The 15,810-nt window shown below is 50.4% G+C and overlaps 1 protein-coding gene across 1 annotated transcript; it reads right to left on the bottom strand.

Annotated features, from left to right (window-relative positions):
* Positions 1-7,618: 7,618 nt before the first annotated feature.
* Positions 7,619-15,057, bottom strand: EI90DRAFT_2937613 (P-loop containing nucleoside triphosphate hydrolase protein; the record flags this gene model as incomplete). The annotated part of the gene is made up of 10 exons (XM_039055181.1): positions 7,619-8,743; positions 8,802-8,998; positions 9,031-9,523; positions 9,581-9,829; positions 9,885-9,946; positions 10,002-10,856; positions 10,914-11,665; positions 11,718-12,054; positions 12,103-13,524; positions 13,587-15,057. The coding sequence occupies 10 exons, from the start codon at positions 15,055-15,057 to the stop codon at positions 7,619-7,621; spliced, it is 6,963 nt and encodes a 2,320-aa protein (XP_038910794.1).
* Positions 15,058-15,810: the final 753 nt, after the last annotated feature.

Below are 15,810 nucleotides of genomic sequence, written 5' to 3'. Positions count from 1 at the left end.
ATATTCTCACGAGCATGCTGCGCCTCGAAAAAAGCAGTCGTAAATTTGAAGGAAAAACATCCTGATCCAGAAGATGTTAATTGACACCTAAATTTCAGTAAGGCTTATGGCAGAACGCCCAAGGGATACCCAATTTTGTAGACCAGCTTGGCACCGGGAGGGATGCGCCTTCGGTTCTCGAAATGCTCTGCACTTGGGTACACCCGGTCGGAACGCTAACCACTATGCAGTTCCCCGGTGCCCGGGTAATCCCGCAAGGATTAGGTTGGCGGTGCCACGAAGTACAAATACACCAGTACCTCTCGTCCCACAGAAAAATCATACTAGCGGTAGAACGCCACAACGGTGTGTCTCCCCGCAAACTCCTACTAAATAAAGCCGTAACATACACAAAACTTCTCTCAACAGTGGTTCCCCAAGTCACAAACATGCAAAGTAAACGTAACAACCTTAACGACCATCAACGCTCGCTGTCTCCCCTCAGCTCCATTGGGGCGGATGACACCATGATAGATGACCTTATGGGGACGCACCAACAAAGCACTCCTAACAACACCGAAAAGGACTTAACCACACTCGCGTCTCCCACCACCACACTCCCATCTATCACCTCCATTCTGGAGGTGGCCAAACGCCACAGATCCCCAGACTCGGCCAACATCCAAGGTCCTGAACTCGCGCCCCCTCCCCCCGAGAGCGAAGGGAGGACAAATAACACCACTAACCGCGCGACAGTCCCTACCTCCACGAGCCCTGCAACTCCCCCCCCAAACCCGCCACGTATCACCCGCCCCCCAGCCGTAGCAGATGCCCCTGACCCAGTAACTGCAGCTGCTCAGCGCCCACATGACGGCAACGAAATCTTCAACTACACCGACCTTGATGGCGAACTCGCTGACTTCCGCGCCCACGGTGCACGGCCGGCAAGAATCCTTGCAAACCTCAGTGAAGACCGCCATGAACAGTGGAAGACCATTCCAAGAACTGTCTTAACATACCCGCTTGACGCCAAACACAGCACAGAGGGCGACAAAAAATTTAGGAATAACCTGGCCACTTTCCTCAAAAGGGCCTTTCCCCAATCAAGCCTGAATATAATCATCCGTCCCCCAACCGCCCGATCACACGACCAGACAGGAACCCCTTGGGGCTTCCTTGTTGAGGGCCTCCACCCCTCACACATCAACACCCTTATCGCTGGCCACCTATGGATGAGCCGTGCGGTATGTTTCATAGCAATCGACTTCGCCAACTACCGGCCCACTAACTATGTTATATCCCTGCGTGGCTTGGGAGCCAACTTAAATGAAACTGGTGACATAGAAAACGCGATCACTCAGAGAATCCTTGACCAAAGATCCACATTCAGAACCTTCCTAGAAAGAGCGAACCTACATGTTGATGACATAAACCGCATAGCTACCAGCTGCACTGTTATCCCCGTGGGTATGCTGCATCCAACCATGGGAACCGCCTCAACCCGTCTGAACGAAGAAACCCAACCTCTGATGCCAATGTAACGCTTTGGGAAATCCACCTTCCCCCCCCATTCTTCGAAGTTCCCGACCCCACCCCCGGTGTCCTGAACACCAGCTATGACCAATGGGTCCGACTATTCAGAGAAACCACATTCTCCACCCCTACAAGTAACAACGGGTCCGCCAGCGGCTCCCACATATACTGCCATACTTGCAAAGGGTTGGACCACACATTCGCTGTTTGCCCAATCCATGAGCACTATATCTGGCGTGAACTCAACCCGAGCCCAGAAAATCCCCCTACACCAAACTCTGTTGATCTGCCCCGGCCCCACCTGGCAAATCGGGGACGCAGCAGAAACCCAGGACGCTATCGAGGACGTGGCCAGCACTACACCTAAAATGACCACTAAAAAGTAAAGCTATGTAGGCTACCCAATCCCTTCTAGCTTCATGTAAAATACACTGCCTGAAACATTTAACTCATGAGTGAACCGAAATAAAAACTAAACACAGGCAAGCAGCCTCGGCTAAGGACGCCCAAATTTACTGGACCGCAAGGTGACAGGAAAGCGCACCAGCCCACCCCAACCCCCTCTTCTCTCCCCGCCCCCTCCATGGCTGGCAACCAGGAGGGGGTGTACAAACAAACGCCAGCGAAAAAGTTAACACAAACAACCAACACAGGACCCCCAATCAGGTCCCGAAACGAACTCAACCGGTAAATGGCCTCCTCCCTCTGCCTCTAGAGGACTGCCGGCTTCAACCGTTTTCCAAATGTCCAAGGACAGAGGCAGAGGAACTGAAAACGGCCCCAACCCACTGTCCCCTCCGCCTAAGAGGAGGCAACCCCTCCCCCCAAAATGGCCCCCCCAGCCTAAAAATAGGCGCCCTCAACATCAAGGGCGCAAATAGCTCCTCCACCAAATACAAATGGACTACCCTCCTACAAAAAATGAAAAAAGAAAGATTTGGCATCATGTGTCTCTCCGAAACCCACACCGACCAAATACAACAAGAATACTTAGACAGTACCTATGACCCAGAGTGGACAATCACCCACTCCTTTAACCCAGATCACACCCGCGCAGGTGGTGTTGCTATCATAATTAATAAAAACATAATCAAAACCAAACCCAGATCCACTAGAAACATTATACCCGGCCGCACCCTCCTCATAGAAATAGACTGGCCACCCGACTCCCCTATCAAAATCCTAGCCATATACGCACCCAACCCCCACCACGAGAACTCCCAGTTCTGGAGGACACTCCAACAGAACCTTCACGGCACCTCCATCGACATTATGCTTGGGGACTTCAACATGGTAGAAGAAGCAATCGACAGACTTCCGCCACACCCAGACCCGGAAACAACAGTAGCATCCTTCCACAACTTCACATCCCCAAACAACCTAACAGACGGCTGGAGGAACTCACACCCAGCCCCCGAAAAAAACTTCACCTTCGGCCACTCCACAGGGACATCCCTCTCCAGAATTGACCGAATATACGCATCTGACACTATCAGAGAAAAAGCCTACACATGGGAAATATCCAGCCCGGGCCTATCCACTGCCGACCACCAACTCATCTCAGTGGAACTCAGAGACAACTGCGCTACCACAATCGGGAAAGGAAGATGGGCCATTCCCCTTTACCTGACCAAAGACCAAAACTTCCTACATGAAGTCGAAACTATCGGCAACGAGGCCCTAGACGAAATAGCCAGGAACAACGACACCCAGAACACCTTCCAAGACTTCATATCAGCTGTGACGCACCTAGCCAGAAAAATCACAAAAATAAAAGCAGGTAAACTCAACTCGGAAGTAAGGCGCCTCACACACAGACGTGACAAGGCAATGTCAAGGCTGACCTCCTCCAACGAGACCCTAACAGAAATGACACAACTCCAGATACAAAACCTAACCAAAAGAATAAATGAAATCGAAAAACTGAAACAAACTAAATCAAGAGCTAATGCAGGGGCAAACAAAAGACTCCTAAGCGAAACAACCAACAAGTACTGGTGCAAATGGGGGAAGGAAAACAAACCACGCGACACAATATCCGAACTGAGAATCCCGGACTCCAACCCACCAGCATACACATCCAAATCGGAAGAAATGACAAATATCGCTGCCAACCACTACAACAATGTGCAAAACAGAGACTTAACCACCCACCAGGAAGCAAGGGAAACCCACATTACGAACACCCTCAACCTCATCCGGAACCACACCCCCCCGGAAATACACTCAGACCTGGCCACCCCGCTAAGTCTTGCAGATATAGACAAAGCACTAAAACAATCCCCTAACGAAAAAGCTCCTGGCTTGAACGGAATACCCACCGAGCTATACAAAAACCTGAACTCCAGGTGGGAAAAGCGGAAAAATGATAACCAAGGCCTTCACGTAGTAAAACTCCTAACTCTCCTAGCCAACGACATCGAAAAAAATGGCACCTCATGCCCACAATTCTCGGAAGGATGGCTATGCCCACTCTACAAAAAAAAAGATAAAAGAGAAATCGAAAACTACAGGCCCATAACTGTACTAAACGCTGAATATAAGATCATCACGACAGCCCTCATGAATAAGCTATCCCCATAGCTCCCCTCCTTATCCACAAATGCCAAGCAGCCTTCATGAAAGGCCGAAGCATTTTCGACCAAATTGACCTCGTAAATCGCATGACGGACCTGTGTGAACTAACCGGACAGGACGGCGCAATCATTGCCCTCGACCAAGAAAAGGCGTATGACCGCATCCGCCATGATTACCTCTGGAGGGTCATGGAAACCATGGGAATCCCACCAGAACTAATATCAACAATCAGAAACCTCTATTCCGAAGCCAAGACTAAAGTAATCCTAAATGGCGAAATTAGTAAAGACTTCCCAATAACCAGAGGGGTACGCCAAGGTGACCCACTATCATGCCTCCTGTTCAACATCGCCATAGAACCCTTATCAATTGCCCTGAGAGAATCTCCGTCCCTCAAAGGACTAGAAGTCAAAACACCCACAATCTCACAAAGAGTCATAATATCCCTCTTTGCCGATGACACGGCTATCTTCCTCTCCAAAGATGACGACCTGAATGACCTACTCACGACATTAGATCGCTGGTGCATTGCCTCTGGGGCAAAGTTCAACCAAGAAAAGACAGTTGTCCTCCCTGTCGGCTCACCAGACTTCCGCGAATGGGCCCACAGTGAGAGATCCATTAACCCCTCCTCCAGCGACAAGCTAGATGAATCAATAACCATACTAAAGGATGGACAAACTATGAGATACCTAGGGGCCCAATGCGGGAACAAGCCCAACCATAAAGACCCCTGGCCCACGATCACAGCCAACATCGAGAAATCACTCACCCAATGGAACAAAACCCACCCATCCATCGAAGGTAGACGCCTAATTATCCAGATGACCATCGGAGGTATGACCCAATTTCACACCCGGGCCCAAGGAATGCCAAAAGACGTGGAAAGAAACCTGAACAGAAGAATACGTGAATTCATATGGAACTCAGACAGCCCCCCCCAATCAGCATGAACCAGCTGAATAGTCCAAGAGATCAAGGCGGTAAAAATGTCCTAAACTTACAAGACAGGAACGAGGCGATCCACCTCATCAAACTCCAAAAAATCCTCGACAGATCACCCAACAGACCCCCGGCCTCAGACGCTGCTGAAGCAATCCTGATGGCTACTCTCCCGAAAAACCAACAGCCCCAAAACCCAGCATACCCCATCATCACAGAGGTCCTCATCCAGAAACCCTTCCTTAACGCCCGGACCCACCGAAGAAACATCCCGGCCGAACTCCGCAACTCTCTAAACATCGGTGCAAAATACAACCTTAGATTAGAAAACCCGACAATCGACCTAGACACCAAACTCAACTTACCAGCCTGGGCCCATCCGGGCCTGAGAGACAACACCCAAATCAGCGACCGCTCAAAACCGGCATGCTGCCTGAGGGCAACTCATGGATGCAAACGGGTCGGCGATCTAATCATCCAAACAGACCACCAAGAAAACCCATGCCACGACCCAACCAAAAAAACCAAATGTCCCTGCACACCGTGCCAGTCCTACAAAGCTAACGGCTGTAAGAACCCTGACGCTTGTTACCAAATGGCGACAAAAATATCCACGAACCTTGACCTCCACTACAACCCCTACAGCGACTCACACCTCCTCTCCCAACCGGACCGCAATCCCAGAGAAACGGCCAGACAACACACAGCCGGGGACCCAATGGCCATTAAAATCTTCCACCCGGCCCCCAGTTCCTGCACGCCACTCGACCACCACTATAGGGTATTCGGCAGACCCCCCCCAGAACTCCCAATCACCCCCACCCCCCATCTCCTACAACCTAACGACGAGATAGCATATACGGACGGATCCTGCTCCCTAAACGGGAACACAAACGCCACAGCCGGCTTCGGAGTGTGGTACGGCCCAAACAACCCCCGAAATACCAGCAAAAGAATTAACCCCCGTCTCCCACAATCTAATAATACAGCCGAAATGCTGGCCATACACCATGCCGCGATATCCGTACCCCCGTCATCCAACCTCCACATCAAGGCCGACTCACAATGGTGCATCAGCACCCTCTGCGACAACCTCGAATCCTTAGAAGACTCAGACTACGCCTATGCCAAGAATCAATACATCACCAAACTAACAGTAAGCGCATTAAGATCCAGACTCACCCCTACCACATTCGAATGGCTAAAAGGCCATGCTGGGATCCGTGGAAACGAAGAAGCGGACAACCTCGCCGCAATAGGAGCACAACTGGCTCCCGACCCCCTCCCACCTGTAATGCCCCCCCTCCCCCACATACCGAGCGGCGCCCGCCTAATTTCCCTAAAACAGTCCACAGCAACAAGACTAATATGCAGAACCAGATTAGCGAAAAACCCGGTACGGAAAATAGCAACGCTTAACAACATCACCAAAATCCAAACGACCCTGGCGAGTATGAACAATGACTCCCCCACACAAAACAAGATCTGGGAGAACCTAGGGAAAAACCGTAAAGATGTCTCCCCCGAAATCCGCAACTTTGTATGGAAACTAACCCATAACTGCCTCAAGATCGGCAACTACTGGAATAAAATCCTAGGCTTCGAACACCGCGGTGAATGCAATGGGTGCCAACAAAGAGAATCAATGACACACATACTCTTTGAATGTCCCCTCAATCACGGCGCCTGGGTTTGGTCCACAGCCAAGGCGATATGCGATCGCCGGAAAATAGAATGGCCTAACGACCTAAACACCTCACACATAATGGCCGCCCCACTAACCAAGATAATGAACACCAACGGTAAAGTAAGGATGGGCGAAACCAGACTGTACCGAATCGTAGTCCTAGAATGTGCATGGCAAGTCTGGAAGACCAGATGCCGCAGAGTTATAGATGCCGATCACCCGCAAACCTCACTAAGAGAAGTAAGAAATGCCCTGAAAGCCGGCCTCAACGACAAGCTCCAGCAAGACATTGCCCTCACAAACCGTAAGAAGTACGGCCGGAAAGCCCTGCCGGCCAAAACAGTCCTGCTTACCTGGAGTGGGAACCTTCACAATGAAGACATACTACCGGACAACTGGCTCAACAGCACCGGGGTTTTAGTGGGTATACCGGACCCCCCCGGGTCTGGGAGTCCCACACAGCGCCGACACCCGGCCAGTGCGTAACGCATTTCCCCGCGGTGGCAGTCCAACACTCCCACTAACCTATCTACTCCACGGGACCTACCTCCCTATACAAACCCCAAATACATGAAAATGTATCGCGAAAGCTACTGGGGTTCCACCAAAAAAAAAAAAAAAAAAAAAAAAAAAAAAAAGAAATGCTCTGCACTTCATTCATTGAACCTTTCGTCCATTCAGATTCTCTCGTAGTCCACATGGAAAATTAACACGATCGTCTGAAACGATATTAGTATTTGCTGGGTTGCGCGTAGATACCCTATATGTCACCATTCATAAACCAAACATATCTACTTAGTCGTTTCTGAGCGGACAAGACAATTCATCACAGGGCGGAACTTGGAAGTACGATACAACACTGATCGAACAAATGACACCCTTTCACACCGTGCGCGCTACTTACATCCCCAATTGCGAATCACTAACCCAATGACTCCCACCCGCGCAACGGTAGCCACCGTTCTGCTTAATCCAACGGAAACCGGCGACACACACGCCCATTTGGCGCAGTTTATGTTGCACCTTGCTTTCCTTCTGTGCCTCCTCACGCATCTTCTTGAGAGCAGATTCCGACTCAGCGATCTTAGCTCGCCTGGCAATCGCCTCAAGCCGAAGTTGCTCTGCACGACGACGAGTCGCGTCTTCCAAGGCTTTGGCCTTCTGAGAGTCTTGATTTTCCGTTACACGATTTACTGCCTTTATCGCCCTTGCTTCAAGCTTTCGTGCATCCTCTTCGTCCTTCAATTGCTTTTCCTCCAGGTCGCGAAGTGCCGTTTCTCGTTCGGCAGCCGCTTGTCTATCTCGCATCAGCTGAGCCCAAATGGCATCGCTGACTCCAGGATCCCTCTCTCGGACGTCGGTATCGGTGTTTACGAGCTTTGATGCGCTGCGAACCGAAGGCACTGACTGGATGACTTCTGTCTCTCTAGAAGCGGAGTCGTAACGCCGCGGCGGCGGCGGATCTCTAGACAAGGGCGCGGGAGGTTGGATTGAAGGTGTGGTACTATGGGGAACCCTGTCTTGAGACCGAGAAACCATTGAGCTCAGCATTTCGTCCATGAGAATAATAACTGTGGACAAAGGTATCTCCAAGCTTTGAGCGCCTGGAGTCCCCTCCGATTCCAGCAACGCTTTGGATCTGACGCGCTTCGATAGCGTTTTGACATCACGAGCGTTACCCCACTGAGGCAAAGATGCCAAGGCGGAGAAACGGTCGATTAGTTGCAATGTCCCGTCGGTATCGGATGGGGAGTGGATTTCAACTTGGCCTGCCTTAAGCTCCCCGAAAAGCAGTTCAGCACATTTCTCTGGTGATAAAGGGTAAAATGGGATCTCGTCTGTTATGCGGCTTGCTAAACCGGCATTCACACCCAGTAGGGTATTGATGTCGTGTTCATATCCGGCGAGTATGACGATTAACCGTCCTTGATACTTCTCTTTCGTTAGACAATCTACCATCTCGTCGATGGCTTCTCGCGCGAACGGCCCCTCGCCTAGCCGGTAAGCCTCGTCAATGAAGAGAACCTGGATGCAATTTCCAACAGGTCAATATTTGTAGCGGTATAATATGCGAACCATTCACCTTCCCCAATGCCTTATCAAACATGTCCCGCGTTTTAGGCGCAGTTTGTCCCACGTATTGACCAACTAAGTCCGATGCTGAGCACTCAATGACCTCAGAAGACGAGAGAAACCCCATGTCGTAGTAAACTTTTCCTACTTTCCGCGCGACGCTGGTCTTTCCTGTCCCTAAACCATGAATGAAGTAGTTAGCCGTATCTTCGGTAGTCCAGGTGCTGAAACTTTGATACCTGGAGGACCTTTAAAAATAAAGGATGTCGGCACCTCCGTGCGGGGATCTTTCCCTCTACTTCTTGTCAGTTGACAAATACGTTGGACTTCTCGAAGCTTCTGCACAGCAACATCTGCACCGACCATATCTCGGAACAGAACCTCTAGGCTTTTCTCCGCACTGTGCGAGCGGTCGAAGTCAGGGTCGATGTCTTCCGGTTTGAGGACAATATCGATTGGACGCTCAGAGAGCTTGAGCCGAGACTGTCGATTTTGATAATGCAGTTTGGCCTTCCCAAGCATATTATCGACTTCTCCAGCGTTTCCGAAGTGAGGGCGAACTCTGGAACGATCTAGCACCTCAAGGGCCACCGACCTCGCTTTCAGGGTCGCATCCAGGTCTTGGTCTTTCAGCTTAAGATCTAGAATCCGTGCAAGTTCATCCCTCGTAAAGTCGGAGAAAACGAATGCATCTTCAATTGCAAAGCGACGCGAGAGCCCGGGATTGACATGCTGACAACAGCCGGTAAGCAAGCGAACCGATGGTTCGACCGGCATGCATGAGCTCACCTGAAACATTTCCTGCATTTGTTCCTTGTAGCCTAGCATCAACACACAGCGATCCTCTCCAGGATTTGGCTGTATTTCGGCCACGATGGTATCAATTACTGCCGTCTTGTAGCCATTAGACCCTCCAGCGTTGTCATACAGACCATATGCTTCGTCAATGACGAGCACCTTCCCCCGACTATTTTCCAGGATACCTTTGGTTTTCGCCTCGGATGCTCCAACCACATCGCCGATGAAGTCAGCCGGCGTCTTCACTACCACTAGCAGGGTATCGAAGCAGTTAACAATGTTTGCATAAAGTGACCCGAGTGTACTTGCCTTCTCCATTGGATAACATCCCCAGGTCCGCCAGGACCTGACCGTAGACTGATTCATTCCCAGAACTCAGCTCGATCACAAAAGGGCAAACAAATGGACCTACGGTTGGCGACTGTAGTCTTCCCCGTCCCAGGATTACCTAGGAAGACACGATGTAAGGATGTTTGGACCAATGATTTCTCCGCAAGTTCGCGTTCATAGTTAGTTTGAATGATGTCAATGAGGCTTTGGAGCGTCGCCTTGACATCTGCCAAACCAATTAAGTCCTGTAGTTTTTTCCATGCCTTGCTAATTTTTACAGCCGCATCAGGCCTCGGACCAATGAGATCGGTTTGTGTGAACAGAAAGTCGTCGGGGCGGTTACCTTCGCGTCGCTCGCGTGTGATGCGCTCGGCTTGGCGCTGCTTGATTCGATCAAGCAAGGTGGTGACGGCTCGGGCATTCCCAAACCCATCCCTTCCCCGCGCTGCTGCGAGCCTCCGGATGGCGATACGGACATAAAGTCCAGCGTTCCCTCCTTCGACAGACATTCTCCCCGAATACCTCTTAGAAACTTCGTGGATGAAGATTCGAACTAGTTCGTTATCTTCATAATCTTCAAAGAGTATCGAACATGGAATGCGAGATGGCAAGCCGGGGTTAGCCTCGAAGAACTTCTCCATATTAGATTTATATCCAGCAAACAAGAAAACGATCTTGCCGATATTATCCAGCATCAGAGTGAGGAGGTTATCAAGAACAGCACGTCCGCCCGGATTATGAGCACTTGTGAGCTGGTAGGCCTCATCAACGAAAATTGTACCGCCTCCTGCCTTCAGGACCTCGTCGATCGCCTTCTTCAGCCCAGGAATACCTTCATGGGCTAAACTTGAGCCTGAAGTTTCAACGAAATGAGTCCCAGGGAGGATTTTCATGGAGGATAGGAACTTGGAATATAATCTAGCAATTGTTGTCTTTCCTGTGGCAAGAAAAATTGTGCATCATTCACTTGCGGTGAGGGTTGGGACAAACTTACCAGTTCCGGGGTTGCCCAAAAAGGCGGCGTTAAGATTTTTCTTCTCCATTGAGATGCCCTGTCGCAAGCTTACTTCCAACTCCGCTTTGAGGTCAAGTACGTGTTCTTTAACTCTTTCCAACCCGACCATGCCCATGATCTCATCGATATGCGGGTTCTTGGCCCCCTCGATGCTTTTCTGGCGTTCCCATTCCTGCTGGCATGCAGAGCGTACGACACTGGCGCTGGATTCATTGCTATTCACCGAACTTGGCTTGGACCCGAAAATGGACACTGGTGCTATCGAAGAAATAATGGAGATAGGGCCTCCCAGGTTAAATAGATTCGTTGGGAAAGCGACTGGAGCTGCAGGTGGCTCCGGTGCAGGTGGCTCCGTCGCAGGTGGCTGACTGCGAGATGAGGCTTCCTGTATATCCCATCGTCTCTGTTCCAAAGCTGCAGCTCTTCCTTGGGCAGCTTTCCGATCCCCTTCGGCTCTGACCTGTCGTTCGAGCTCAGCATCAAGCTCAGCCATCTTCTCCTCATGAGCGGCTTGCTCAGCAGCCCGCCTGGCGGCTTCTTCTGCCTCCTTCTTCTCGCGCTTGCAGGAAGAACAGTTTGCGTTTGCATTTTTGTCTTGGCATTCTTTGTGAATCTTGTGACCGTTCGCACACTTTGTGACAACCTTCATTTTACACTTGATCTTGGAGTGGTCAACTAACTGGTGACATTTTGAGGGGCAAGGGTGAATCCCGCAATTCAGAATTTCCCCGCTGCGTAATGCGCCGTAAGAATAGAGCCTTGACAATAAGAAGTGAGTCTCACCATGGCTCCAGACATCCGCCCTCAGGTGCGTGTGTCTCAAAGTCCCCAGGTGAGCGAAGTAAGGATGTCCGATCTGGGTGACGGGGACACAACACCGGCAAACCATCATACATGCAGTTCCCTTCCCGCAGGAGCTGGAAAAACGGCTCCCATGTTTTCGATCCCTTGCGGGAATGCCAGAATGTACTCGAGTTGCCAATTATGATCAATCCATCGCGAGCGCGAGAGAGGAGGACGTTCAGTCGTTCCGGTGAAGACATGAATCCAATATCATGCTCGTCATTGCTTCGGGTCAAACTTGCGACAACAATTTCACTTTCTTCTCCTTGGTAATTATCTGGCCATTGGGATTAGAGGCAATTCCGTTATTCAGCGTACGACATACCAATTGTGGCGAGACGAATCTGCTTCTTCGCCGCCTTCGCCGTCGCTTCAGGCACCAGACCAGCTTTAACGAGATCATATGAGTCAAGATCGTTTAATACAGGGTCATGAGTCTTCGACAACATGTTTCGTAGCAAGCTCAATTGCCCCAAGTATGGGGTCAGAATGACAAGGTTATCTGTCCCGTAACCTTGTTGACCAAGATACTTGACGATTCTCAAGACCATGTCAGCCTCGAAGGAGTTGGCCTTGCTACGATCCTCGTTTTGGTTTTGGACGTCCTCGGGATAGTGATGATCAATGAAAACTACGTTTGCCTGGAGACCTCGAACATCAGCACGTCCTGATGTTTTCGGTGCGTCTAAGAGATTAGGGTAAGTCATTTCGCGAACAAAACGTGATATTTCCGGACGCATGCGGTGTTGCGCCTGAAGTGTATGATGGGGGTAGCCCTTGAGAACAAGACGTTCGAATAACGATCTATTCAGATCGTACCCTTCCCCCTTCTCCACGGTCAATTTGTAATCATTCACTTTTGGCCGTAACTGCTTATGGTCGCCAATCAAGATTGCTTGATGTATCGACCCACCGATCGCACTGATGATGTGACTCTCAAGAATTTCTCCCGCCTCTTCCACGAGTAGCACATCCGGAGACGAAGCCTTGATGTCGTCTCGATATTTCGCAGCACCCGTCGTAGTCGCTGCGATGATCCGTTTTGCGTTCAAAACGGCTGCGTGCCCCCGTGAAAACACGGCCTCCTTCCTATCCATTTCCTTATTGTGTTGAACAACCATCTTGCTGAGCCGCTGAACTTCTTCCTCAAGCAATGTGTCGAACCACTTGGACAAAATCCCTTGTCGCTGGGGGGCCGGGAGACTCCAGACTCGACGATGAGATTTGATATGAGGATGAGACGCTAGCACCCCTGCACCCTTTCCGGCCCTCCATTGTTTAAGCAAGTAATAGCGGTCAATTGCCTTCCCCCTAGCAACCATTTGCATTCCGTCATCGCTGGAAGGAATACAGAACGCCTGATAGTACTCCGGGTCCTCAAATTCCAAAAGCCCGAGCAGAGTTTGATTGGATGGCATTGAGTTCTTGGCCCACTCCTTGGGGAACGCGCGGGGAATTGACTGCCTCAGATTATCAGCGTTGCGTTCTGCTTCTCTGATGTCGTTCCAATCTCCGTGGGTACGCTTGTATTTCTTCCTCGCCTCACCGTACAGACTAAGTTTATCCATTGCAGGATTTGCTTTCCCTCCGAGTCTCACAATCTGTTCCGATGGGATCCCGATTTTCATGAGATCTTCCAGAAACTGATCGAGCGCGTGATTGGTGTAACACACAACGAGAATCCTCTCTTTGGTGTAGGTATAAAGGGCCTTTGCCAACAGGGCACCAATAAACGACTTCCCCGTTCCTTTACAACAAACCGCTGCGGTAAGTTTGATGGAAAAGGGCACGCAATACAACAAAACCTACCAGGTGGTCCTTGGATCAAGCTCAATCTCTGCGAAAGGCTCGCAATGAAAGAAGTCCGCTGAGATACATCAAGGGTCACTGGTGCACCCAAAGACAAGGCGGACCTCAAGCACCCAGGATCGAGTCGAAGACGCTGAATGAGATGACTGACGGGTGCAAAGGAAACGGGTTCCTGGAGCGGCCTTCCAGGATACCAATGGAGAATTTCTTCCTCTAACACGAGCTGGGAGGGGAGCAATCGCTGAAGAGACACCAAGATTGGCTCGTAAGCGAACACGGCGCAATTGATAGAAACCAGTTTAACATTCTTGCTCTTCTTCAAAGCAAAGAAGGTTTTCGCTGCGACCTCTTCGTTGTCAAATCCGACAACCAAAACAGGTGGGTGCTTCGAAAGTTGGTCTTCCTCACGAAAGAGTGTAGGGAACGATAGGATGTGGCCGTCGACTATTAGGCAGGTGAGGGACAAGTGTTTAGCGACATTTTTGTTTTCCTGGAGATAGGCTTTCCTCTTCTTAGGATCATTGCCGACCTTCTTAAATTGCCACATATCGGTCTCGCAGAGAAGCTTCACTCCTATTTTCCCCCGTTCTCCGCTATCTGGAATGAACAGTCCGTCGAAGGTGACTGAGACTGCCAGGCCCCGATGCCAACCTTTCTTCTTCCCCAAAGCGATCTGGGTTTCTTCACGAATTTCACTAAGCATGTCTTCCCGAAGTAGGCGAAATTGATTGTCAAAATGAGTCTGGGGATGAACCTTGGTATCTTGGTCATTGTTTAAGTAAGTTGCCGGCCGGAGAAAAGGGGGCTGAACACTCTCTAGCTCGTCGGGAGTAGGAAGAATAGCGATCTTTCGAAAATTGGCAAGGTCGTTATCGTGACGACCCCCCGCCTCGTCCTCATCGGCGTCAGGTGTTGCACGGAGGTGTTTGATTTTGTGACCATGGGCACGCGCTTCTGGAGATTTTGACTTTAACAGGCGATTGATGACGGCGGCATCGTCCGTAGCGGCGTGGTAATATGCACAGTCACCAAGCTCAGGGGGAGGGACCGTTAAAACCTGGACCAAGAACCAGCCAACCGTGACCTCGCCGTCAGCATTAAGTCTGCCTTGCTTAAACGTGCTGAGAATTGCGTTCCAGAACACAGTGGGAGAAAGCACGTGTCTGATGACTCGTCCCAGATAACTACCTCCATGAATATTGGAAAGTGCGGGACTGGAGAGGAACAGGCACAGTTTGCTAACGGGATCATTGAAGAAGTCAGGCGTAGCTTCGGAAAATAGAGCAGCTTGTAGGGCTCTGAGACCAGTCTGATCGCGAGAGCACAGGCGCTCCACGCAGCTCACAGCGTCAGATTGCGAATACATTGCTTCAAGGAAAAGGCGAGCGTTGTCCTTCTTAATGGATGCTTTCCCAGAGCAAACGCTATCAAAGACTTTGGAAAGTCTTGCCAAACGTCTCGAGTCTGCCATTGTCAGGAGTCAAGACCACCGATAGGGGCTTTATAGTGACTTCCTACCACACCGTATATAAGGGATGAGAATTATATTGGAGGGTGGCACGTTGGCCAGTGACTAACCTTCTGCGTATCAGGGTCCGCAGCTGGCCGAGCAGTTATCCCAGAAAACAACGTAATCGAGATACACAAGGCAGTGAGACACACACCTCCCAGTCACAGCACCCGTACGCATCAGGAAAGAGTCGCCTTTACTATGGATTATTTGGTCGCATTGGGAGCGACTGGACTGAAGGAATTGACCAAACCGGGTGATTTACCGTTTCCACGATGCAGCAACAAAAGTGCCAGTGATATTCCGGATACAGATGCCAACGCGAATCCATTCAATCCCAACTCCTACGTTTCTGCGACTGCAAATTGAAAAGATCTGCCCATTGAATGTCAGAACCGCAGCTCCGTCGTGGAAGACAGGAAAGCTCACGAGTCCAGAAGAAAGCAACGTGGACAAATTGACAGCACCGGAGGAGAGCGGCGCAGTTCAGGCCAACAATTAGCTCCCAACACCACAATCGAGGGGATGCAAAGCAGTTGTTCCCTCAGTCTGTCACTAAAACTTGCATGTGCCTTTCGAGGCATGTGATCATGGAAAGTTCAGCAAACATTCTCACGAACATGGTCGTGGCAAACTGCGCAGAGTGCAATGAAGAAAGCTGGGAGATAGGCCCCAAGGAAAAGAACCAGACGAAAACAGCTTCCATGTCGCGCA

This window comes from Cantharellus anzutake, assembly GCF_015039405.1.
Source record: "Cantharellus anzutake strain C23 chromosome Unknown EI90scaffold_74, whole genome shotgun sequence".
Lineage (NCBI taxonomy): Eukaryota > Fungi > Basidiomycota > Agaricomycetes > Cantharellales > Hydnaceae > Cantharellus > Cantharellus anzutake.
Note: the sequence above shows the minus strand (reverse complement) of the source record. Positions and strands in the feature narration are given on the sequence as shown.